Source organism: Halichoerus grypus, chromosome 1 (genome assembly GCF_964656455.1).
Source record: "Halichoerus grypus chromosome 1, mHalGry1.hap1.1, whole genome shotgun sequence".
NCBI classification, from domain to species: Eukaryota; Metazoa; Chordata; class Mammalia; order Carnivora; family Phocidae; genus Halichoerus; species Halichoerus grypus.
Window position 1 is genome coordinate 117,499,899 of NC_135712.1, and position 27,698 is coordinate 117,527,596.

General features: G+C 36.4%; 1 protein-coding gene across 3 annotated transcripts in view; it reads right to left on the minus strand.

Annotated features, from left to right (window-relative positions):
• Positions 1-27,698, minus strand: part of PLS1 (plastin 1) — a 102,011-nt gene that overhangs the window by 8,423 nt on the left and 65,890 nt on the right. For all 3 annotated transcript variants that reach the window (XM_036096338.2, XM_036096339.2, XM_078070934.1), the window contains 10 exons: positions 27,149-27,312; positions 25,424-25,553; positions 25,156-25,288; positions 23,318-23,399; positions 20,580-20,745; positions 20,356-20,498; positions 18,382-18,477; positions 15,950-16,142; positions 11,183-11,261; positions 5,311-5,425 (listed from right to left, as the gene is read on the minus strand). In XM_036096338.2, coding sequence (XP_035952231.1) covers positions 5,311-5,425; positions 11,183-11,261; positions 15,950-16,142; positions 18,382-18,477; positions 20,356-20,498; positions 20,580-20,745; positions 23,318-23,399; positions 25,156-25,288; positions 25,424-25,553; positions 27,149-27,312 — 1,301 coding nt within the window. The remainder of the gene's footprint in view (positions 1-5,310; positions 5,426-11,182; positions 11,262-15,949; positions 16,143-18,381; positions 18,478-20,355; positions 20,499-20,579; positions 20,746-23,317; positions 23,400-25,155; positions 25,289-25,423; positions 25,554-27,148; positions 27,313-27,698) is intronic.

Consider the following 27,698-nt stretch of genomic DNA (forward strand, 5'->3'; position numbering starts at 1 on the left):
AGCACTGAAGGGTTAACCTCGATAGAGAAACAACTGGCTAGAAAGTTTTAAGATCTTACCCTAAAAGTCTTAACTGTCCAAGATTACATAGTTTATTAGTGGCAAATCTATGACTAAAAACCTAGGTTTCCTGCATTCCATTAATAGAGTTAAAAAATACTCTTTTGTCTAAATTTAAAACTAAGGAATAAAGAAATTGTTTCATTAAGAATCTAAAACCTCAGGGTGCCTGCGTGGCTCAGTTGCTAAGCGTCTGCCTTTGGCTCAGGTCATGATCCCAGGATCCTGGGACCGAGCCCTGTTCGGCGGGAAGCCTGCTTCTCCCTCTCCCACTCCTGCTTGTGTTCCTGCTCTCGCTGTCTCTCTATCAAATAAATAAATTAAAAATCTTTAAAAAAAAAAAAAAAGAATCTAAAACTTCATCTCCCATTTCTTCATCCAGATATTACTCATCTTCCAAAATTTAGCTTTTAGCTCACGTTCTTGAACAAAGGCTTATTAACCTTAACTATACCAGCTGATAACAATCTATCCCTTAATGAACTTCCAATAATGCTTATTTTGTATTGCTTATGCACCATCTTCTACTTAGCAATTTATGTTCTTTCTTTTGTCAACCACAGGAAAGTCTCCTTTTAAAAAAAAAAAAAAAGATTGTATTTATTTGTCAGAGACAGAGAGAGAGGGAGCACAAGGACAAGCAGGGAGAATGGCAGGCAGAGGGAGAAGCAGGCCCCCTGTTCAGCAAGGAGCCAGATGCGGGATTCAATCCCAGGACCCTGGGATCATGACCTGAGCCACAGGCAGATGCTTAACTGACTGAGCCACGCAGGCATCTTTGGACAGGCTCCTTTTAAAGGGCAAAAATTATAACATGTACAAGTCTATATCATACTCTTCTCCATCCCCAGCCCAGGACCCATCACTGTGCCCTGCCTACAGTAAAAATCTGAGGAATGACCACCAAGTAAATTATTTACCTACCTAACTACTTCTTTCCAGTGTTATAAGTCCAGTTAAGTCCTTTCTCTAGTAACTTTTTTGTCTACCTGGCCGCTATAGATGTTTATTATCTCCAGTCTTCTTATCTCAGGGTTGTGTGTGTGTGTGTGTGTGTGTGTGTGTGTGTATAAATTCTTAGGTATTAGAATCTTTTTCTCCAGTGAAATTGTAAGCTCTCATAATCTTATAATACCACAAGTAGTAAAAAGTGCTTACTAAATACTTTTTGGAATAAACATTTAATTAAGAAAAATGATGTAACTGGTTTCTTCTGATTTTCTTTCCCAAGTTAGTTAAGACCTCATTACAAAACAATTCAATGTGAGATACACAGATCCATTTTTCTTCCTAAGAAAGTATTTCTAGGAAAGGTGAGAAAGGGACCACACAATAGAATTTGCACAAATAAATGGGTATTGTTCTTTAAAAAAGAAAAACCAAATTCCCAAAGATCAGTTTGTTACAAATAAAAATGCATGAAGATCCTTTGATTCTGCTGTAGCATCTGCCTGGTTCTCTCAATAAGTTTCATAAAATCTTTGATAGGTATGCATTTTTTTAAAATATAAGGAGATAATATTTTAAAATTCCTTTTCCTGGTAATCATACTATAGATTTAGACTGCCTAATAAAAATATATGCTATAGAAATGCACAGAATTGAAAAACAACCAGATACCTAATTTATAGAAAATAGCATCAGAGTTCTGATTATGTCACAGTGTGAACAGGAGAGAGAAAAACCAGCATATTTTCCACTGACACCTGTTTCAATGGGAGAATTTTCTAGCAAATGTAATAATAATCACTTTTGTGCAAAATGTGTTTCAATGAAGGGCCATCTATTTTACAGTTAGATAAAAATTCCTAAGAGTAATGATAGTGAGAAGGGCGCTCAGGGTTACTAGAGGTCGAAAATGTTGATATGACCAGCAACAAAAGGGTACCTGGAAATGGATGCTAACATAAGGAAATAGATGTGTTCTGTTTTTTTGGCAACAGTTGATTCCAAATTTGGCAAAACTTCTAAGATCTGGAGAGGTACGAAACTAGAGAAAGAATAAGAAATTCAGCTCTAGAGATAAGCCATGTTTATGGTACTACTTAACACTCTAAAAATGGATCTGCTCTCTGAGGATGTAAATATAGAAAGTTAAGAGCAGTGGGCCAAGAACTGAGCCTTGGAAATTTCTAGAGGTGTCAGGCTAAAAAACAAAGAATAGGTAAGAATAAAGGTAAGAACAAAGCAAGCAAGAAAAAAAATTGGAGAATGCAGTTTCATATAGTTAATGGGAGAAATGATTATCAAGCACTTCAAATGCTTTGGAAAAAGTGAAGCTTAGATCATTTGGAAAATGAGAAAAATTACATAAAAGGATACAGGGTTCCAAGTGAGAAGAATTACTGAAGAAATAATGAAGAAAGACTATTTAAGTGGTGCAACTTTATGAACTTCACAAATGAAGCAAAGTGATGTCTGCTGATGAATGCCCAAAGTCTATAAAATAAGCCTCTATGATACTTTGTCATGAAAGTACTGTTTCATTTTTTAAACATCTTGAATTTATTACAGGCCTTATGCTTCATTCTATAAACAGCTGGTATTTGTTGAAAGGAAGCATTTTACATATGATTCACTTGTGACATCTCATAATTAAAATTCCAGATAAAATGAGTGGTTTAATTTTTGTTTTCCTGTTACATTTTGCATCTGCTTACTCCTAAAGGAACTAGAAAAAGAACAAAGCCCATAGTAGAAGGAAGGAAAATAAGATGAAAGCAGAAATAAATGAAATAACGACTTAAAAAAAACAATAGAAAAGATTAAAGAAACCAAGAGTCAGTCTTTGAAAAGATAAACAAAATTGATAAACTTTTATCCAGACTCATCAAGAAAAAAGAGGACTCAAATAAAATCAGAAATGAAAGAGAAGTAATAAGGGACACCACAGAGAGACAAAGGATTATAAGAGACTACTATGTAAATTATATGCCAACAAATTATACAACCTAGAAAAAATGGATAAATTCCTAGAAATATACAATCTTCTAAAACTGAATTGGGAAAAAATCTACAGACCAGTAGGTAGTAATTAAATTGAATCATTAATCAAAAATCCCCCAGCACTTGAAGTAATGAGCACTAGGTGTTGTACGCAACTGATGAATCACTAAATTCTACCTCTGAAACTAATAATACAGTATATGTTAATTAAATTGAATTTAAATTAAAAAAAAATTTAAATCCCCCAACAAAAGTCCAGGACCAGATGGATTCACAGGTGAATTTTACCAAAGATTTAAAGAAAAAAGAAGGGAGGGAGGAAGGAAGAGAAGAAGGAAGGAAGGAAAGAAGAAAGAAAAGAGTTAATACCTATTCTTCTCAAACTATTCCAAAAAATAGAAAAAGACAAGAACAAGTTTTGGTAAGGGTGTGGAGAAAAAGGAATGCTTGTGCACTGTTGGTGGGAATGTAAATTGGTGCAGCCACTGTGGAAAACAGTATGGAGGTTCTTCAAAATATTAAAAATAGAAACACTATACAATCCAGTAATTCCAGTACTGGTATTTACCCAAAGAAAATGGAAACACCAATTCAAAAAGATCCATGCACTATGTTTATTGCAACATTATTTACAATAGCCAAGAAACAGAAGCAACCCAGTGTCCATTGATAGATGAATGGATAAAGATGTGTGATATGTATGTATACACACACACACACACACACACACACATACACACAGACACACACACTGGAATATTACTCAGCCATAAAAAAGAATGAGATCTTGCCATTTGTGACAATATGGATGGACCCAGAGGGTATTATGCTAAGTGAAATAAATCAGCCTGAAAAGACAAATACCCTATGATTTCACATATATGTGGAATTCAGAAAAAAAAATGAGCAAAAAAAAAAAAAAGGCAGAAACAGACCCATAAATACAGAGAACTGGTGGTTGCAGAGGGGAGGAGGGGGGAATGGACAAAATGGATTAAAGAGAGTGGGAGGTACAGGCTTCCAGTTATGGAATCATCATCATTCATTTGCCAGATAGTCTCCCATTGACTGTAATCAAGTCACTGCCCTGCTCAAAAATGTTTAATGTCTTCCCATTACTTCTAGTTTAAAATGCAAGCTCTTTAATCTGACAGTCAAGGTTCTCAACATTTGGCTCCACTTGAAATTTTTAGGGTCTTCTTACCTATTGGAATCCTCTGCTATAGCCAACATATTCCCTCCAATTCCCAGAAATGCATTTTATATTTTCCTATCACTATCCCTTTTCCTGATCCTTAGCCCCCTCTCCACCCTCCTTTCTCAAACTCTAACTCAAATACCGTCTCCTGCATGAAGCATCTCATGGTAAGTACAGCCTGTGGCCTTTTCTTCCTTAGAACTTATAATATTAACTTCTATAGGGGTGCATGGGTGGCTCAGTCAGTTAAGCGTCTGCCTTCATCTCAGGTCATGATCCCAGGGTCCTGGGATCGAGCCCCACATCGGGATCTCTGCTCAGCAGGGAGCCTGCTTCTCCCTCCCTCTCTCTGCTTGCCGCTCCCCCTGCTTGTGCTCTCTCTCTGTCAAATAAATGAATAAAATCTTTAAAAAATATATTCACTTCTATATATGTTGCACTACATTAGTTTGTATACATATCTCTAATTTTTTTAGGCTTCTTGAGGACCAACTCCATGCCTTGTATTATTTTATATCTTGAATTACACTGTACAGGTAGTAGGTAATCAGTAAATATCTGTCAAAAGGTACTAACAAGTAACCAGTAAAGATTTGGCAAGTTCTGGGGATTATAATATAGGAAAGCATTTATGATGCACCTCAAAGAAAATTAAGTACTACAACTTGTCAAAGACAAAAACAGTTACATAAAGTGTCTGACTGAGCGAACGGTCTTCATCTTTCCAAACATTTATTAAAACACATTTATAAAAGGACTATTAAGCTTAACACATTTTGGGTTAAATCAGAATCATGGGAACAGGGGCGCCTGGGTGGCTCAGTCATTAAGCGTCTGTCTTCGGCTCAGGTCATGGTCCCAGGGTCCTAGGATCAAGCCCCACATCGGGCTCCCTGCTCGACGGGAAGCCTGCTTCTCCCTCTCCCACTCCCCCTGCTTGTGTTCCCTCTGTCACTGTGTCTCTCTGTCAAATAAATAAATAAAATTAAAAAAAAAAAAAAAGAATCATGGGAACAGACCATACGTTACTAAGCTTTATGAAACACCAAATCCTTTGTTTCATATTAGAACAATAACAACATATCCTTAGTGATTATCTCATTCACCTTCTTCATGTTCCCTCCAAGAGCAGGATAAGGAGGTTTGTTGACCTGGCTCCAGTTGACTGGCACGCGGATCATTTCATAGAGCTGAAAGACCACCAAAGCATCTGCAAGGTCACTAAAACAAGAGGAAAAGATGATGAAGGAGGAGGAAATTTTATTAAGCACAATGGGCATAGGCTTAAGTCTTCAAAAACACAACAGGGTCATTTAATGCTTAAAAAAATGACATGACAAGGGCAGCTGGGTGGCTCAGTCAGTTAAGTGACCAACTCGTGATTTAGGCTCAGGTCATAATCTCATGGGTCATGAGATCAAGCCCTCTGTCTGACTCCATTTTCAGCAGGGAATCTGCTTGAGCTTCTCTCCCTCTGCCCCTCCCCCCACTCACTTGTGCGCTCTAAAATAAATAAAGCTTAAAAAAACAACAAGATGTATCATTTGACCCAGAACTTCTTTTTTTTTTTCTTTTCTCAAATTATTATTTAAATTCTAGTTAGGTAACATACAGTGTAATATTGGTCTCAGGAGCAGAATTCAGTGGTCGACCCAGAATCTGTCCAAAACTTTTTTATAAATGTTTCCAAAGACATAAGTAAAAAGACATTCATTGCCACATTATTCATAAATTTGGAAGCAACTTAAATGCCTGGCAGTAGGGGGCTGTTGAATAAACCATCCATACCATGGACTCCTGGTCCACCATAAGAAATAAGGTAGATCTCTATGTACTGACATGAAAAGCCTTACAAGATATATTATGTTTAAAAAAGCAAGTGGCAGAACACTGCATACAGTTCACCATGTATAAAATTTATTTTCAAAATTGAGAGTATTTAAATACCTATATGCACTATGGACTGTTAATAGCAATACCTCTGGGCAGGAAAAAAGGTATATGGGAGATGTAAGAGAAGTATTATCATGTTTTAATTCATTCTACTTACTTACATACTTCCTGAAATTTGTGCAGTGAGAATAAGTTCATGTATTGCTTACATATTATGATTTTTAAAACCTTTAAAAATATACAAAAATCACAATAGCTACAAAGTAGGCAGCAGTTCATGTTAAATAATGAAGGTTAAGAGGAAGGAATTTATGAGCAAGTAGGCGTTATTGAGGTAAGAATAGTACTACTTTGGATTCAGAAAAACACATTCTTCTGAGATGCTCAAAGTATATCCCTTGAGTCTGTTTTCAATTTTGTATGCTAAGGACATAAAGCAACATCAATTGATTTTTAAAATCGCTAGCTCTGTGATGTATTATATGGTTTTTCTCTTTCAATAGCTTGTTCACAGAGTTGTTTTGCTAAGATTCATATGAAAGTTACTTTGCAACTCTGGATACACACCCTATGGCAGTGAAGGGGACTGGGCCCTGTGCTGAGTGATGGAAAGATAAAATCTATTATGAAGGCAATTAAGAGCTGACCAGGTTATCTATAAAAGCACATGGAGAATTTTATATAAAAAAATTACTAAAGGATTTGTATTGGTTCTGAATTTTTCTTTTTTACTTTAGGTGAATTCATTCTTATTTCTATTTAGAAGGTATTATTATTATTCATGTTTTGCAAATAGGGAAACTGAAGCCCAGAGAGTTGAAATGATTTCCAGAGAATTCAAGATGTATTCCTGAACCAACCTGTCATAGAAAAATTCTAGGACTAACAGTTCTTCAAATATATTTAATAACTTGTGTAGGGGAGAGAATTTTCATTCAAAATCAATCTAAATTATGCTAATGCTTTGGTTTGCTTTAGATTTGGTGTACTGCAGGAGAGGAGTTAAAATAACTTAGGGTTTAGGAATATGATCCAGACACAAATTCATGGACACATGGTTCTGGTGCCAACTAGACCTCTGGCTACTGTTTTTCTATATATGATAGTTCTCTTGAGGGTTATGTTACTTTTGAGAATTTTCTGAATTCCCTTTTCCAAAATAAAACTACATATGCCTAGAAGTCCTATGCTAGCACTTCAGGACTTTGACTAAAAAATGTGGTCAATTCTCTCCTCCACTGTCAACCATAGAGAACTCTAGTGATCGTGACATTTATGAAAAAGTTACCATGAGTCTCACTCAACAAATCTTAGTCCCCTAGTATTAAATTTACTTTGTAATTTAAAAAGAAGTTTACTTTAAAATTTACATGCTCATTGTAAAAAAAAAAAAAAAAAAAAAAAGCATATTTAAGTCACTAAGATTAAAAATAAGTCTTCTCACTACTCTCCATCCTACGACCCAGGATGCATACAGTTTGGTATTCATCCCTCTGGGGTTTTAAAAAATTCATATACAAATGTGTATACACACAATTTTTCTGCAAGAAAGCAGTTTAATCCAACATTTTTTATGCTATAAATGCTCGTATTAAGAAAAGTTCAAATAAACAACTTACCGTGACACTACAAAGAACTAGAAAAAGAAGAAACTTATCTGAAATTTAGTAGAGGAAAGAAATAATAAAGAAAAATCAGAAATAAATAAGAGACCAGAATAAACAATAACCTAACACTGAAAGTAATGACCAGTTTAAAAAAAAGAATGGCAATGCTTTGTATATACTCAATTTTAAAATAAAAATGGAATCATACTAGACCTATTATTTTCTTCTTTTTTTAAAAAAATTTATTTATTTATTTTAGAGAGGCAGAGAGGGGATCGGGGTGGCAGAGGGAGAGAGAATCTTAAGCAGACTCCCTGCTGAGTGTGGAGCCCCACACAGGGCTCGATCTCACAACCCCGAGATCACGACTCTGAGATAACAACCTGAGCTGAAACCAAGAGTCGGGCGCTTAACCGACTGTGCCACCCAGGTACCCCTGATGTATTACTGTTTTCTCTCAAATATATATTATAGACATTCTTTCGCATTATTCTATAAAGATCTTATCCCTCCTCACCCCCTCCCTCCTCACCCCCAGGATTTGATTCCTTTACTGCCTTGCTACTATAATGAGAGTTCCAGTCTAAATGATAATATATCTCTGTCATCTAGCTGGAATTTACACACTTTTAGAGTTCATCAAATATCAGTCCATCACATCAAAGCCAGTTACCATAAGGTAGTACTGGTTTTAGATTTTATTTTTTTAATCTTTTTAAAGATTTTATTTATTTGAGAGAGAGAGAGAAAAAAAATACAAGTGGGGGGAGGGGCAGAGGGAGAAGCAGACTCCCTGAAGAGCAGGGAGCCCAACAAGGGACTCAATCCCAGGCCCTTGGGATCATGACCTGAGCCGAAGGCAAACGCTTAACCGACTGAGCCACCCAGGTGCTCTGGTTTTAGATTTTAAACAAAATTTTGTATATACACCAAGAAGCAGAAATTACTGTATCATAAATCCTCAATTGGCCAGTGAATTGGTCTTTTGTGGCATTGGACTTAAGTTCATATTTAAATAATAATTTAGGGGGAGCCTAGGTGGCTCAGTCGTTGGGCATCTGCCTTTGGCTCAGGTCATGGTCCCGGGGTCCTGGGATCAAGCCCCGCATCGGGCTCCCTGCTCGGCGGGAAGCCTGCTTCTCCCTCTCCTACTCCCCCTGCTTGTGTTCCCTCTCTCGCTGTCTCTCTCTCTCTGTCAAATAAATAAAATCTTTAAAAAAAAATTAAATAAATAATAATTTAGTTATTGTTCATCAAGGAGTTTCTTTGGTGTGTATATTATTAATATACAATTAGGAAAAGTTGAGTTCTTTTCCATTTTTATTTTTTTTTTTTTTTTAAATTTTTTTTTTTAAAGATTTTATTTATTTATTTATTTGCCAGAGAGATGAGAGAGAGCACAAGTAGGCAGAGAAGCAGGCAGATGGAGAGGGAGAAGCAGGCTCCCCGCAAAGCAGGGAGCCCGATGCGGGACTCGATCCCAGGACCCTGGGATCATGACCTGAGCCAAAGGCAGCCGCCCAACCGACTGAGCCACCCAGGCGCCCTCTTTTCCATTTTTAAATGCAGGCTGGTAAAAATGGACAGGGAAAGACACAACAAATGTTGGAGAGGTTGTAGAGAAAGGGGAACCCTCTTACACTGTTGGTGGGAATGCAAGTTGGTACAGCCACTTTGGAAAACAGTGTGGAGGTTCCTCAAAAATTTAAAAATAGAGCTACCCTATGACCCAGCAATTGCACTACTGGGTATTTACCCCAAAGACACAGATGTAGTGAAAAGAAGGGCCATATGCACCCCAATGTTCATAGCAGCAATGTCCACAATAGCCAAAGTGTGGAGAGAGCCGAGATGCCCTTCAACAGATGAATGGATAAAGAAGATGTGGTCCATATATACAATGGAATATTACTCAGCCATCAGAAAAGATGAATACCCAACTTTTACATCAACATGGATGGGACTGGAGGAGATTATGCTAAGTGCAGTAAGTCAAGCAGAGAAAGTCAATTATCATATGGTTTCACTTATTTGTGGAACATAAGGAATAACATGGAGGACATAAGGAGAAGGAAGGGAAAAATGGTGGGGGGGGAATTGGAGAGAGAGATGAACCATGAGAGACTATGGACTCTGAGAAACAAACAGGGTTTTAGAGGGGAGAGGGGAGGGGGACTTGGTTAGCCCAGTGATGGGTATTAAGGAGGGCACGTACTGCATGGAGCACTGGGTGTTATACGAAAACAATGGATCGTGGATCACCACATCAAAAACCAATGATGTATTGTATGGTGACTAACATAACATAATAAAATTAAAAAATAAATAAATAAATAGATAGATAGATAAATAAATAAATAAATGCAGGCTGGTAGATCCTAGAATAAAGAGAGAAGGAAGGTTTCTTCTTATACAAACCTAGAAAGACAACATTGTTATCACTACCAGACAGCACAGAAAATGTTCAGTAAAATATTTTCTTAGTCCTATCAATGTTGATAATGTGTTGTCATTTTATTTATTTATTTATTTATTTATTTTTATATTAGAGTATCTTTTTTTTTTTAAGATTTTATTTATTTGACAGAGAGAGACACAGCGAGAGAGGGAACACAAGCAGGGGGAGTGGGAGAGGGAGAAGCAGGCTTCCCACTGAGCGGGGAGCCCGATGCGGGGCTCGATCCCAGGACCCTGGGATCACGACCTGAGCCGAAGGCAGACGCTTAACGACTGAGCCACCCAGGCGCCCCTGTGTTGTCATTTTAAACAAGAAAGAATAAGATAAATCACAATTACTCAGGGAAAGCAAGTTATTTCTACAAATTAGAAACAAATATCTGCAACAAATAACGGGAAAATCGAGGTAGATTTTGGCAAAAAAAGAAAGTGTGAATTATAATTTAAAATATTGATATAGGGGCGCCTGGGTGGCTCAGTCGTTAAGCATCTGCCTTCGGCTCAGGTCATGATCCCGGGGTCCTGAGATCGAGCCCCGCATCGGGCTCCCTGCTCAGCGGGGAGCCTGCTTCTCCCTCTCCCACTCCCCCTGCTTGTGTTCCCTCTCTTGCTGTCTCTCTCTCTGTCAAATAAATAAATAAAATCTTTAAAAAATAAATAAATAAAATATTGATATAATGATAAGAACAATTTATAAAATATTACTATTCTAATCTGTTACAGTTGAAATATTTTATTTTTCTGATCAATAATTATAAAAGAGTAAGATGAATTATCTTTACCAAACTGGTTGTTTATATCATCAAAAATTATAACTATTATCATATTCTGATGTTTTTAAATAATACTTTACTTTTCTTTAAAAATCCATTGTATTGCCAATCTCCAGCATTCTGAAATTCTAAATGTTGGTTAAAATTCTTGTGATTTTTAGAAAATGTACTAATGTAAACATACCTATGGTTTGAAACTAGAAAAGTTGGATTTTGGCCATAAAACTAAAACACAATAAAATATTTACCTGTACAAATGATTAATGTATGGGTTGACCCCCAAGGAATTCATCCAGTTCCGAAATGTTCTCTCTTCCTTGCTCTCTCCTAGAGTAGACACAAGTTCATACTGATGATTCAGGACAAAAGGCATCAAGAAATATGTTTTAAACCATCCTGGCAGGTGCAAACCAGCCATACATACTTTGCTGTGGTTTCTGCGATACTACAATCTTTTGGGGGAAAGTAAGTCTTACTGTCAAAGTCCCTTTCCGCCCCCTCCGCCCCTCTGTCTAGAAGGCCTCCATTTGCTCTAAATTTCTCTCTCTAGAGTCCTTTCTTTGATGTCTGTGAACTACTGAGTCATAGGTTTCTCTGTCCAGAAAGTGACAAAGAAACTTATATGGTCATATCTGTAGTTATGATTACATGCAAAAGGGACTGGCTAAAAATTAATGAAACAAAATCTTTTAGCAGTCAGGGTAACATTAGCACAGTAAACACAAAAGAAAAGCTGTGCTTTTCCCAATGCAGTGTTTCTAAATTTGTACAGATTTTGGTTTTACACGGGGAAGTTTCTGGGCACACAAACTTACATTTTAATTACACCAAACAGCAATGAAGGGGAGAGGGGCATTACAGGTAATATAAAAATAAGCAATGAAGGGACAGAACTATTTTACAGGCTTCCTGAGTTATTTTAGGTTGTCACTACTGAAAATACATGAGGGACACAGCCCCCACACAGGGTGCTAAGAGAAAGACATCTTATCCTAGTCAGTCCCTAGACCTCAGAGATCACCTCAGTAAGAAACTCCTTGCAGGCACTTTTAACCTGTGATTACCTAGCCTCCCTGAGCATTCCCTTCATAGCATCTATAAGAAAACATGGGCTATCATGTACCACAAAGTAGGCAGAGAGCGAGAGGGACTCTCCTTGCCATGTCTGCTTCTAGTCATCTCCCAGACTGCAAATAATCCTAAGTGACTATCTGTAGTATTATTTGTTTTCAGCAAAGGTAGGGGGCAATGGAATATCCTAACCTACATCTCATCACCAGACTCGTGAAAAACTGAAACATTTACGCCTCTCATCACTTCTAAACTGTAGGCAAGTTCAGGTCACTCTCTAGACTTTGACTCATGTGGGATTCCCAGAACAATGAATCATCTAAATCTATAACCATCTGGGCCCCAGGGACCCATTTCTATAGAGCCATCCCTGCAATCATCTTCAGAATAAGTGCCACAGGTAATATAACCTTACACACCCAGAAAAGAAAACAAACCTTGTAAAATCTAAAGGATTCTGTTACTTTGTGCAGCTGTTCGGGAAATAATCTGTCTACTATATTTTCATTTGATTTTCTATGCTAATACCTAATGGCATTCCCAGAATCTACTTTAGCTCTATTAAATTGTGTAGCCATATAATTTCTTAAATTGTGTTCCCTCTGGCCTGCATAAAAGGTAACTGACCAGGCTGTTGTATCCGCCACTATCACTTTATGATAAATAACCTATTTGAAAACCCTTTAAAAAAGAACCAAGTTAAACTAAATATTCCTAGGAACCATGCTTCCTTGTTTGTAGGAGTTATTAAACAAATATAAATTAAATATCTGAACTTTCCCCAAAGCGACATAAATATAAGTGTACTATCATCAACAATTTGATGCATGTGACTTGGATTTACCTTTTAGCTGTTTCTATATTAAAATCTGTAATAGATTTTTCACTAGTAATTAGAGAAATTTTACATTATTTCCTTCTGGGAAAATCCAAGTTATGTTTTAAAATTACAAACATTGATAGTGTAACAATAGTTTAATCTTTAATTGAAATAATATCCAAATTCTGCTGAACCTGATGATACAGCAAATAATACTTAAAAAGATACTAGTATTTTGACTGAGTTCTGAAACTGTTATAAGCTTCAGGGGTTCATATTTCTTCCCATTGTTCTCAACTGATTATATTGTTATTCTTTTCATTTTTGATGCCTGGAAAGTAAAATAGATTATGTAAGTGAGCATTTATTTATCTAATGCCATTTCAAATTGTCTTGGTAAATAAATGCTCAAAGCCAGAAGCACTACGCATTTGTGCAAGAGCCATGGTAAAGCATTACAAAAACATATGTATTCCAGATTGTAAATGTTGTCTGTATTGCAGACAACTAAAGCAATCTTAGAAGTTAAATGTTCATTGCTGATATAAAAGATAGAAAAAACTATAAAACATTTCATTTTCAGGGCCAAACTGATACCTACAATTGACAAAAGTTTCAGAAAAAAATAACAAATATACTACAAGTAGACTACTAAGAGGAAAGAAAAGGAACTAACATACATTTAACACTCACTAAATGTGCGAAGTGATGTTTTCCTCTTTCCAACCTATTACTGAACACATACTGTATGCTAAACTCTTTCATTCATGAAAGGTCATTTTAACTTGCTCTGTAATTCTTCAAAATTAGTATTATTAATCTTGGTTTATAGATGAGAAAACCAAAGCTCGTGGAAGTCACTCAGATACTAAATGGTGGACCCATAATTTGAACAAAGTGTAATACCACAGACTATATATTTTCTATCACCACAAATGAATTGTGAGATGGCCTCTCTATACATAGCCCACATATTTGGCTCAATTTAATATGAAGGTTTTTTTATTTACTTGGGCTTTTAATTTTCTCTAATTCCATTCAGATAAAATTCTTTGCCAATGAGAACACGAATGTGGGATGTGATAAGGTCAAGCTTCAAATTTCATAAGGATCTATAAAACCAAATTTACAGAGGAGAAATTCCAATGACAGTTGAAGTCAAATACATTTTTGGCAGATGCATCAGGATATACATATGTTCTAAATAAAGATGATTGATAAGTATTTCCCATAGTATCTTCTTATATAGAGTAAATACTAATGGAAATGCTTAGCAATCCTATTCACACGGAAAAATTCCAAAAGCATGCTCAACACTAGCAAAAGAATTCAAACATGACAAAAGAGCGAGCAAGTTGGAAAAGATATCTAGCAAGAACTCAGTGACTATAAAAAGCAGATCATTTTTAATATGCCACTCTAAACAATGCCTTCTATTGTAAGATACCGAGGGATTTTGAATTTTCCAGACTGATGAAAACTTAGCAGTCTTCCATTTTAATTTTTTTAAAGTTCTAATCCCTCACCCTCAATTTCTCTGCTGAAAAATCTACACTTTTATCTATCTTCCCACTCAATTACATACCTATGCAGAGAATATAGTCTTTTTTTGTTTTGAGAATAGAGTCTTTATCTTTCCTCTCAATTACATATCTATGTAGAGAATATAGTCTTTATTTTACTGGACCTCAGGAAGAGTGAATTGAATTAATCATATTCCTCAAAGAACATACTTGTTAAATCTGAAACTTCTTTCATTAATCAAGAAGATGCAATTATAAAGTGTCAAGGACACTGGAACTCTGGTTGTGGCAGTCAAAGAGAAGAAGATCATGAAACTGATTTCTCATTCTATCCCCCTCCCCGGGGAAGGAAGGGAGTAAGGCAGGAGATGCGAGAGAAAGGACACTGCAACGTCAAATTCCCCCTGCCAACAAGAATCCTACTTGAAGACTGCCTTCTCCAAACCAGGGCAACTAGTGAGAATATTTTAGGATGGGCCCCTCCCTCTGACTGCTGCCAGTTTTCACCTTTAGTTCTGATTCTAATGTGGGTTTGGGTATGCGTGTGAGAGTATGAGAACCAAAAAGAAGACAGGCCAGGAAACAAAGATACGGAGAAAGAACTAGAGAGCAAGAATGTTTTTGTTGTCACGACAATTCACGTATCATAAGCTTCAATGACAGTCAAGAAACGTAACATAACTAAGTAATACAAAATAGAACCTAAACAGATCCTTCCAAAGATTACTAGTGATAAAAGATAAGTGTGTTTATTCACAGGAGAGGGATAAAGGCTTTACAACATGAAATCCAATTGTCAAAATTGATTTTTAGTGTGTTTACAACTATAGTATCCCATCATTATAGAAAGCAAATTCAGGGGAGAGTTTACATAATCAAGCCTTGCTGTGCTATTCTAATTCAGTTTCATTTGTGTTTCTTCCTTGTTGTCATTCTTTAGGCATATTAAGACAGAAAAAACACAGCATGAACAACGCAAAAAATAAATATCAACCCAGATAGAAAGAATAAATGGTACTAATAAAAAGAACGTTCAGAATGAATATATTTATAGAGTATAGAAAAGTACTAAATACAGTACCTACATTAGGAGGGGTCAAATCTGCATTTCACGAAGCAAAACAGGAAAGTATTATAAATTATGAGACAGATAACAATAGCCCACACACAACAAGACAAGTAATGAATATTTAAAATTTTTTCATGTACATTAAAAACATTAAAAAGAGAACAATACTGGAGTCCAACTGTAGCTTTCAAAGGAGAACAAAAGCTACAAAATGATTATTTTTTCCAATAGATAATTCATTGTCCATATTGGTGGTGGAGTTATGTTATGTGGCCATTTAAGAGACTACTTTAAATGTATGATAGTTTTCACTAAACTCTGATGGAGAAATGACAGACAAGTAAAGATTTACCCCAGCATTCTCTTTTAACAAAACCAACAACCACTTTCCTTAATACGAACTTTTTAATGGATGCACATGCCTACACACAGTAAACTGCATCTCCCACCACAATCCCCTATCTCTGACAGTGAAGTAGGTCAATACCACAAGCTACACAGAGTGAAGCAATTAAAGGCAGAAAGAACATACCTTCCAATAAATTCATATCGATGTCATTATCAGGCTTGTGTAGGCACGGGTATGTGTTAAACAGATTAGCTACAAAAGCTAAATTAAGTTTAGGATTGCCTGAAACCACATCTGCAGGAGTAACAAACTGTTTGCAGCCCAGTTTATCTGCTTCTTGAAGCATGAATCCAGCACGCTTCAGGTCATTTTTCTCCTAAACAACAAAATAAAACAAAAATGGTCAACATTAAACTTCTGATTGGCATAATTTTTTTATTGATACACATATTTAAAACTAATCACTTTTCTAGAAATATATTAAATAATAGATCAAAATAAACTCTCAAATTTTCTATCAGTCAGCTCCTACTGGTCAAATTATAGGTAATTTGGTCAAGATCATATATTAGAATATCTTTTGGCTAAGAGGCTTAGTTATCTCACCCATTCTACTCTGAATAATATTTCCAGTAGACTCTTTTCTCAATGAAAAACAAGTTGGGATACAAATAAAAAATTATTAAAATCAGAACAACAGCACTTTTCACAAGTGCGAAATCCTAGAAACAAACCAAATGCTTGTCAACAGGAAAGGAGACAAACTGTGTCATATTTACACAGTAACATCGAACAATGTGAGTGACTCTTAGCAATATATGTTCAAAATAAGCATTTAAGTACAAGGTAATAAGCTTTATGTGAAGTTAAAAAGTAAAATGAAAAATTTAATTTTGTAAGGGATATATTTTGTTGAAAGAAAACTATAAAAAGAGAAGCAAAAGAACAATGAGCGTAAGACTGAAGATGGTGATTATCACATTAAGGTGAGGCAGAAAGATGGAATAGGGAAGAAGAGAGCTAAACATAAATTACTATCAAGGTCTTAGCTTTCTTGTTGGATTGACGGTTCATACGGACTTGTTAAAATTTTAAAACAACTACAAACAAAAATAAATAAAAAGAGGGACATGCATGGACCCATGATGAGAGTATATCATGACCAAGAATTATGACTTATCTCATTTTGTGCATCAGTTACAAAAAAGTAAAAATGTAAATGAAATCAGAGAAAGCAATAGTTTAATGCTATTAAACAATAAAAAGTTCCTAACGTAGACATGAGCAAATAATAATATGTGGACCTTATTCAGATCTTAATTCAAATAAACTATAGAAAGAAAATCTGACATTTAAGACGCAATTGGAAATGCCGATGTTGACTAAATATTTTGATGATATTATAGATTATTGCTAATTTTTTTAGGTCTGATAAGGTATTATGGTTATATTTTTAAAGTTTCTTTATCTTCTAGAAATACATATTGAAGTACTTTTCGATGAAATGTTATGATGTCTAGGATTTGCTTCAAAATAACATGGGAGAGGAAGTACAGGTGATAAATGAATAAAGACTAATCATGAGTTGATAGTTGTTGAACCTCGGGGATGAGCACAGGGTAGTTCATTATACTGAGTTTGTTCATTTTTTTCCTATGTTTGAAATTTTCTGTACGTTCAAGTTCTTAATTTTTTGACTCAAACTAATTTGCTAATTTTGCAGTTTTGCAATACTTTCTCAAATGTTTCATTGTAATAATGTAAAATATAATTCATTTGTAATGACTCAATTTGCCTTTAAAACCATTATGGATGTTGCACTCTAAGTACTTAATGGATTTTCATACAAACTATATCTGATCAGATTTTAATGTTTAGACAGAACTATCCCCCGTATTTACAACTTATGCTAAAAAACGGGCTTCCTAGGAAATGCATTAGCTAGGCCAGGATCTGCGTCAGTCCTTCCCACACCATAAACACTAGGAATTGCCATCTTTTATTTTGTATATTTCTGAATATAAGTTGGAAGAAGTGATCATCAGTTGCTTAGCAATGGTTTGTTACTCCCTTTCCTAGTACACAGTGATAGTCACCAAAGCACCCTGGTGAGTTCCAGTTATACTGCACCAGGAAGAAGTGGATGAAGGGTTGATTCCACACATACTCAACATTAGAATTCTGTAATTCCCTTTCTTCAGCTATGACAGCCAGATGGCTTAGTATGGAGATCTGAAGCCTAGGGCATGAAAAACTTCTGAAGAACAAAGGGCCCAGGTTTAATGAAGAGCTGAGGACTCCATCAGGAATGCTGCCTGTAGAGAATTGCACTCTAAATTTGACTGTACTCACTAGTCAAATTCACAGAGATAGAAAGTACAACAGCGGTTACCAGGGGCTTGGGGGAGGAGGGGATAGGGCGTTATTGTCTAATGGGTATAGATTTCACTTTGGGATGATGAAAAGTTCTGGAGATGGATAGTGGTGATGGTTGCACTCACTGCAAATGTACTTAATGCCAAAGAACCATACACTTAAACATGGTTAAAATGGTAAATTTTGTCAATGTATATTTTACTGAAACATAAAAACCTTTAATTAAAAACTGTACTTACATTAAATCCTGAAAGGTCAATGCTAATGGCAGGTTCATCACCCCGGTCACCTTTTGGTGCAATCTGATTAAGCAGATGAAAATAGGCTCTTGAATCCTTTAAGGAAAGACATGAAATAGAATTTTTTTAAGTGAATAAAATCATCATTTGATTTAGGAAAATAGTACTCAAACTGAAGAAATTGTCCTCATCTTAAAGAACGGAATAACTTAGTAACTTTACTTATTACTTACAGGCTCCTGAATGCACTATGCTGGTTTCACACCTCACAGCTTCTAGCGACACTGTTCCCTATACCTAGAATACCTTTCCTCACCTTTCCATTTATTTACACCCCCAAGCATCAGTTAAGATTAGGGTCAAGTATTATCTTCTGGAAGCCTTCCCCCCCCTTTAACTCGGACTGGCCTTGTGACTTGCTCTGAACAACAGAATGCAATGAAAGTGATGTACTGGGGCTTCCAGGCCCAAGCTGTAAGAGCTTCTGCTTCCTCCCTCTTGAAGTTAGCCTCCACGGAGGAAGTCCAACTATCTGAGACTATCACGCTGTGAGGAAGCACAAGCTAGCCTTATGGAAAGGCCTCATGGAGACGCTGTGAGGCACTAGACATGTGAGTGGTGCCCTTGTGTACCCCCCAGGCTAGCCCAACTGACAGCTGAATACAAATGAGTTTGATCCCAAACAAAAGCATCTGAAGCAGAACTACTTAACCAAGCCACATTAACCCATAGAATCATGAGAAACGATAGGGTTATTTTAAGCTATTAAGTTCTGAGTGGCTTGTTAATAGCAATATGTAACAAATATCCATCCACTAAATGTCTATCTCCCTGTGTAACTGGTGAGCTTCTCAAGAGCTAAATCTTTTCAACCCCTATGCCTGGCATAATACCCCACAGGAAGGATTTAATAAAAATCTGATGAACTGAATTTTAAAATAAGAGAGCTCCCCAAAATAAATTTTCAAATGAGCATATAATAGATGAAAGCAGAGAAATACAATGTCACTTCAAAGAAAGATTGTCATCTAAGCCCATTATGACAAGAACATAATCTGACTGAAGGTGTTAATATATCTAGAGATAAAATACGAATAAATGCCAATGCTGATTAGTCTGGGTGGGGAAAAAAAGCATAGAGAAGGAGTCACAGGGACCCAATCTGGCAATGCATGTCTAGGGAGTGACCGTGGGAGAACTGTTAGGCGCACTGAGTGTTACAGTTTCATTGGTAAGCTCTCCCGGTAGGGAGAGAAGCATTTCCAGCTATTGTGGTTGAGAAACATACCTGAAGAATTCTTTTTGTCTACTGACTCCCTGTGCCCTCGGATATTTGGTCTCCTATTAGCTGGTTATTGGCAAAGTGGGAGTAAGAGTGTTGAACTGGTCAGGCCCACAAGGGCCGCTAGTCCAGTGAACAGATGAAGTCTCAGTCCAAATTAATAGACTGACATCCTCATTATGACTTAGTCTCTCTGTGGCATATAAAATAGGAAAGAATGCTTTAATCTGCTAGGGCTAGTATCTCCTTCTCACAGCCAGTTGTAGTTCTTAAATACCAATAAACCAGTTTTTCTTTATTGCAAAAGAAAATTTTGTCCTTTTTATATTTTTAAGTCCTTATTTAAATTCCAGTTAGTTAATATACAATGTAATAGTAGTTTCAGATGTCCAATACAGTGATTCAACACTTCCATACAACACCTGGTGCTCATCACAAATGCACTCCTTAATCCCCATCACCTATTTCACCCATTCCCCCATCCACCTCCCTTAAACCAGTTCTTTTTTAAATAAAAGGATTTTGCAATTATAATTGGGAGATCCACCTCAGACAGAAAAATGCAAAATTTCATTTTCTACACTGTGTCCTTATGAATTAAACTTCAATTCGAAATTAATTCTGAACACTTTTGTTTTTTTGCATTCTACATCCTTATTTTATATCACAGTTATGAACATTAAGATATAAACCTTAATGTCTTGGCTGAAGTTTTTGATGGTGCGCCATCCTGCATTGGTCAGGTGGTAGTTCACCCATCGCAGCAGTAATTCCTCTGGAGAAAGCTTCATCAGCTCTTCTAGATCCTCACCTTCATTTAGCAATGCAATTAGAGCTGAAAAGAAAACAATGAAATATAAATTCTTCCCACAGTAAGTACATGTCAATGAAAAGTAAATATTTTTGATGATCTTACCGTCATTCCTGGAAATCTCAATATCAGCCAAAAGACCAACTTTGATGATCTGCCAGAGAAGTCCCAAGACCAAGTGAGGTCTTCCTTCTTTAAGATCCTGTGCACCAATGTTGACCACTGTGCAACCGATGGCTGAGGCAGAATTCAGGGCTAGGTTTAAGTTTTCCTGAATTGCCACAAAGAAAATTACGTGTGAGAAAGTACTTTCCAAAGTCTTACTGACAAGGTGTGAAGGCAAATAAAAAGCAAAAGATTGTGAAAATTCAGATTTTGAAACATAAGTAATATCTATACAAGCAAAACACTACTATTCAAAAAAAAATCCCACGGTTTTAACCAGCACTTTACTACTTGATCTCTTTCCCTTGCTTTCATAGTTACTATGTCATTTTCATCCCTTCGTATTTCTCTTCTTTCATACATCATGATACTACATAAACCCATCATCATGAGGTAAAAAACTATGTTATCAAACTTTACAATCTTTTACAAATGAATGAGGCTTCTTTTGGATAAAGTTTCATGGAAAACTGGTAGTATTCTAGTCGATCTATTCCCAGAGCTTTAAAATTACTAAAAAAAAAAAAAAAAGACAGATTTAATATCCCCAGTAACACTTTGCTCCTTCCCAGAGATCTTTTTTTATTCTACATTAGTATACTCTTTCAAGCCTCCTAAAGATCTAGACTATTACCCCCTACTCATATTGGAAGAATGTCATCTCTAAAAATAAAACTGTAAAAGACTTATTAGCCCCTCAGGCCTATCCTGTAGTTATTGCAAAATAGCTATAGAATTTTTTTCTTTATTTTCTTTAATGTACTGCATACAAATGTTAAAAGTAAAACCAGACAATAAATTTGTACGACACTGAGAAATGCTGTATTTCAGAGCCAGTGTCATAAAAAATTATGTGACACGTGTATCCTAAAAATAAGATGTATGAATATTTTCAACAATCATAGATATTAAACAAAGCATCCTGACACTAAGATGTGAAAGAAAATAAACTTCTGGCAATTGCAATCAGAAATGAGCTTCTTCAAGAATGGTAGTTTCTGCTAGGAATATGCAATATTATTGCTTACTGGAAAGTGGGAGACAAGAAAGCCATGTTAGTCAATCCAATTCACACTCCTCAATGAGGATACAGGAAATAGGAGTACCCCTTGGACACTCCAAGACTAACCATGTACCACTGCCGTAAGGTTGTAGCTTTCCTATAAAAGAGGCTTAACAACTTCAGCAAAATCAAGGATTGTATTTGCCAAGAGAAATGAGGGAAATAGCTTAGCATTAGCTCACTTTTGATAGCTGCAGCTCTGACGAGTATATGCCCTGGTTGCTATTACTACCACCACACAAGAGTGGCAGTACACAGTGCTTATAAGGTGGGCTCTAGAGCTAGACCACTGGGATCATATCCTGGTTCTGCCACTGGGTAACCTCTCAGTGCCTCAGTTTTCTCATCTGTAAAATCGTAGTATCTACCTTATTTTAAGGGTGCCGGGAAGAGTCAAAGAGATAACTCATGCAGTTTGTTTAGAATAGTGGCTGGTACCCAGTAAGTACTTAGTAACTGTTGATATCCAGCACTGCTCTAGCGATTTTGAGGGGAAAAGTGTGGTGACTATAAATTCTTGGACTTTAACAAGACCTGAATGGGGAAGCTGACTACAGAACAATATATTAAAAAAGAATAGCTCAAATTCTGTGAAATAGTGAAACATGGAGTAAAACTATATAGTACTCTTATTTCAACCAAGAAAAACAGCATCAAGCAAATATTCATTAATAAAAGCAACTCAATTGTTACAATAATATAACCTGAATGCTATTATCTTAAGTAAAGTTCATCTAAAGCCTTTGAACAAGGTTTGTTTGCTTGCTTTTTTGTTTTAGGTGGGCTCCACACTGGGGCTTGAAGCCACAACCCCACAATTAAGACCTGAGCTGAGATCAAGAGTCGGATGTTTACCCAACAGAGCCACCCAGGCGCCCCCCCATCCAAAGCTCTTTGAATCTTTATTTCATTCAGTACAAAATTAAGCTGAATTTTCATTTAATAAAACCTAGTTTTTATAGGAAACTAAAATTATGTTAAATCCAACATTTACATGAATGGACCCTTGAAGGCATTATGCTAAGTGAAATAAGTCAGACAAAGACAAATACTATATGATCTCACTTATATGTGGAATCTAAAACAAAACAAAGCAAAAATTACCAAACTCATAGAAAAAGAGATCAGACTTGTGGTTACCAGAGGCAAAGGGTTGGGGGGGGGCGGGGGGTTGGCGAGGAAAAACTGGAGGAAGGTGGTCAAAAGGTACAAACTTGCAGTTTTAAGATAATTAAGTACTAGGGGTGTCATGTACAAGATGACTACACCTAACACTGTCGTATGTATGTAGCAAAGTTGTTAAGAGAGTAGATCCTATGAGTTCTCATCACAAGGAGAAAATTTTTGTCCTTTTTTTCCTTCTTTCTCTCTTTCTCTTTTACTGTATCTATATAAGAAGATGCATGTTAGCTGAACCTATTGTGGTAATCATTTCACAATATAATGCAAATCAAACCGTCACACTGTATGCCTTAAACTTACACTGTGAAATATGTCAATTATTTCTCAATAAAACTGGAGTAAAAAAAGTTTTGCCTGGGCCTAAGCACCCATTAATAAAGGCCTTACATTTTACAACACAGTACATGATTATTAGCAAAGGGCAAATACTTACAGAAATAGTGAAAGGGGTGAGCTTTTTCTTATTAATGGCTCTTTCATCAATTGTATCTGGTTCAGATAAGTTGATCATTTTGCTATAGAGAAAATGGCAATAATTAAGCTTACGACTCCCAGTTTAAGATAAATAAGTTAAATTATTTAAGACTTTTTAGTTTGTTTTTGCAAGTAGACAAAATAGTTAAATTTTGAAAAGTAATAACAATCCGTTTCTTTAAAATATACTGTGATTCATGTCAGGGACTTACTTTTTAAAATCTAAGAAATATTCTGTAACCTAAAACACATCCATCACTCACTGCAATAGTAATCTTAGCACTTCCTCCTAATTTTTTTTTAAATTGTCTTGCATTTTCTTTATGTGAGTCCTGTCTCTATTTCATTTAATGATCATCAACATTCAGCAGTCTGAAATGTAAAACAAATTCTTTTTTTTTTTTTAAAGATTTTTTATTTATTTGACAGAGATAGCAAGAGAGGGAACACAAGCAGGGGGAGAGGGAGAGGGAGAAGCAGGCTTCCTGCCGAGCAAGGAGCCTGATGCGGGACTCGATCCCAGGACCCTGGGATCATGACCTGAGCTGAAGGCAGACGCTTAACCAACTGAGCCACCCAGGCGCCCCTAAAACAAATTCTTAAGAAGCCAAGTTTCACAAAGTGGTATCAACAGTGTAAAATTACTGTTGTTGCAGAAAGAGCCAGAGACATGGCCTAAAATCTCAATAACTCAAACATTTTAAGAGAAATTAATATAAGATTTATCTCTAGATTTTAGAATATATTTTGTATTTTAAAATAAAGATAGAAAAATACCCATTCAATTTATAATAGGAATTTCCTCTGAAGGTCAGAGAAAGAGATTGGAACTGTAGGTAGAAGTCAAGGTATATTTTATATGTTACTTAAAAACTAATATCCTGTACTTGTGTGTAGGTTGGAGTTTTTTTTTTTTTTTTTCTTTTTAAGTAAAAACACAGAAGGAAAAGACTGAAAGAAACATGCCAGAATATTAATAATAGCTAACTATGGGTGATAAGAATATCTGTGATACTTACTCTTCTTTGTAAGTTTTCTATATTTTTATAAACTTAAAAAAAAAAGACACCTGCTTTGTACAAAGAAGTATGCTGGGACTATAATACACACAACAGAAACAAAGATATGCCCCTAGAGAGTTTACAGTCTAGTGAGCAGAAACATACTGCAAAGAGCCAAGGACATGACAAGACTGACTTAAAACATTAATTTCATTTGGGCGCCTGGGTGGCTCAGTTGGTTAAGCGACTGCCTTCGGCTCAGGTCATGGTCCCGGAGTCCTGGGATCGAGTCCCACGTCGGGCTCCCGGCTCAGCGGGGAGCCTGCTTCTCCCTCTGACCCTCTCCCCTCTCATGCTGTTTCTCTCTCTCTCTCTCTCTCAAATAAATAAATAAATAAAATCTTTAAAAAAAAAAAACAAAAACAAAAACAAAAAACATTAATTTCATTTAACCAAAATGAGATATATCTTTCTTTTACATTTCTTCGTGTCCCTGTCCCAGGCAATAATTCTTTACTAAAAATGAAAAAAAAGAAACCTTGTGAACATTTTTAAATACATCAAAGGAATAACTCAAAACTATCCTGGCATCAGTAAGGAGATAGAAAAGGCATCAGAAAACTAAGAAATTGCATTTGAAGAAAAATTTTGAAAAGCATCTGGTACTTAATTTTCCATGCGATATAAATTCTTCAATATCTACATAGCTACTTGTTCGCTGAGTTGTAGTTTTTACTGAATGCTCATCAATGGGGAAAGGAAGAACATATCTCCCTTAACCTAATGTTCAACTCACCAAAGAAGGATGCCATCTGCAAGTGATTTGAAAAGGCTGCCATCATTGGGATTCATGGGTAGGAGATGCTTACAGTCAGGGTCATCCTCCAGGGCTTTGTTGATCCAGTTAACAAAAGCCACTTTTTCTTCCTCTGAAAACAGAAAATCTTAGTCAGCAAACCAAATTTCACAAATTTTACAAATGAATGGCATCTTAGACTTGATGAAATATCAGACTTAGTGAATGAATCGATGACTGAAAGATCAAATTTAGATTGGCAGGTTACCTGCATAAGAATGCTGTGTGCCCTCACTGGAAATGGATGAAGTTCCTCCAATAGCAGTAATTCCTTCTCTCCTGTTAATTGTTTTGCGGAATGTCCTGCTGATGTCTTTGCTTTTTAACTCTTGCATCAGCTGGAATGGAATATAAGTAAAATTGAGCCTTGATCAGACAATCAAAAAACCTTGCAGTGTGAAGTATAATTATTTAGACTTCTTTATTTATTTGGAATGACATCAAAATAAATCCCAATCGGGTATTCTCACCCTTATTGGTTGTGTACACAGATACCTCTCATATCATCTTACCCAGAGCACAAAATGTATAAACGTCTGCACCCCAAACACTAGAAGAAATTTTGTTATAATTAAGCTTAAATTGAATACACTGAAATTATTCTCCCGTGCTTGCCACGACCTTTTGTTGTGTCTTTTGAAAACTAAAGAATAACTAACTACATGATAAAGATTTTTAAATGCTTTAATGAAGATATTTGCCTGTCTGAACATTGCAAAGTGAAAATCAGTAAGTCAGACACTGTAGGAAATTAGAGAGGCTTGGAGAAATGCCCTCTCCCAATCACTCTCAGGATTGGCTAGACTGAATTTAATCAGTACTCCAAGCAGCAGCCAGAGTGAGTTTTTAAAAAATCTGAATCTGATCATGTCACTTCACACTCTCTTCTTCCTACATCACTGGCTTCCTATTGCTCTTATGATAAAAATGAAAATCCTACAAGACCCTGCATGACCTGACCCCAACTTACTTCCCCAGCTGCATTCCATCCCCTTACCATCTCGCTCTATCCACACTCAGCTTTTTTCCAAGTGCTTGAGAGGATCTACCATCCCTAAAGCCACACAGAGCCTCCACACAGGCTGTCACTTCCCCGGCCTCGCACATCATTCATTTTCCCCACTCAGCCCCTTAGATCTGTTTAACATCTTTCTTCAGATCTCAGCTCGGTCTTCATAGCTCCCAGGACACATTCCCTGAGTCCCTGGGTTCTCCGGCCTCACCACCAAGTTCTATTTCCATATGACACATACAGTCCTGGTGGCGGCGTAGGAAGAAGTGCTCAGCTGGCAAAGGCAATGTGGTCAAGTCATCTCTCTTGGCCCAAGAGTTTGAAATACATGATATTCAAGATTCAGTTCTACAACCTATTTTTCTTCTGTTGGTTGAGTCATGTATGATTTTTCATCTTGTTCAGTTCCCTGAGCCTTGAGGTACTTTCATAATGAAACAATGCTATCATAGCTAGCACCAAAATCTACCTGGTGGCATTTGCTGAAACTAAAGGTATAACTTACCACAAGGAAATAACCAGCTTCTAGAAGTATAGCTTCCATGCCTTAGCTATGTCAGTCACAAAAAATATTCCATTTCTCAAGACCAAGTACTGAGACATTAAAACATTCTGTATATGGATAGTCAATAAGCACCAAACTCAACTCTAGTTTTACTAGCACGTGAGCTATTACTGTCAAAACCTGACTTCTAACAATTTGAGAATGATTTTTCCCTTTCTTTTATGAATTATTTGTAGACACTATGTTGTTACCATCATCATCATCATCATCATCATCAACATCATCACCACCATCATTATAAAGCAGTGCTTTTTTCTGGTCTCTGCAGCCAGATTTAACCAAAGAGAGCAATGACATTACTAAAATTCTGCTCAAAGCTAAAAGATCAGTAACCAGGAGAGGATGGGATTACTTACTGACACAAACTCTTGAAAACTGATTTTGCCATCTTTGCTGTTGTCAGTAACTGCTATAATTTTCTCCACAATCTCGCGCACCTTGTATCCAGGCAGAGGAAGGCTCGCTTCCTTAAACAGGTCCTGAAGTTCATAGTCACTAACATACCCACTGTTGTCAATATCTGTAAAGATAAATTATGAGCTGTCAAATATCATTCGCACTCTTCATTAGAGGTGTGCACCCAGAAGGCCTAGTGGGAGATTCACAGGCAGGTAGAACCTTTCAGGTTTGTTCCACAAGTTGCAGTCACCTTTTCTCCTGTATCTGAACTATACAAGGCAGTCTATACACTTTGTCAAAAAACTCATATTTAAATGGACTTTATCCACACAGATTTAGGACTCCATGCGTATTTTAAGTACGTAGTATGAACACTGCTCTGACAGATGAAAAACCCAGGCTTAGCACACAACTAAATTTCAAAGAATTAAACATGGACAAGTCTCAGATAACTAGAAGAAACAGCAGCAATGGTCATGAGGGAATACCCACCCAGATTTTAACTCC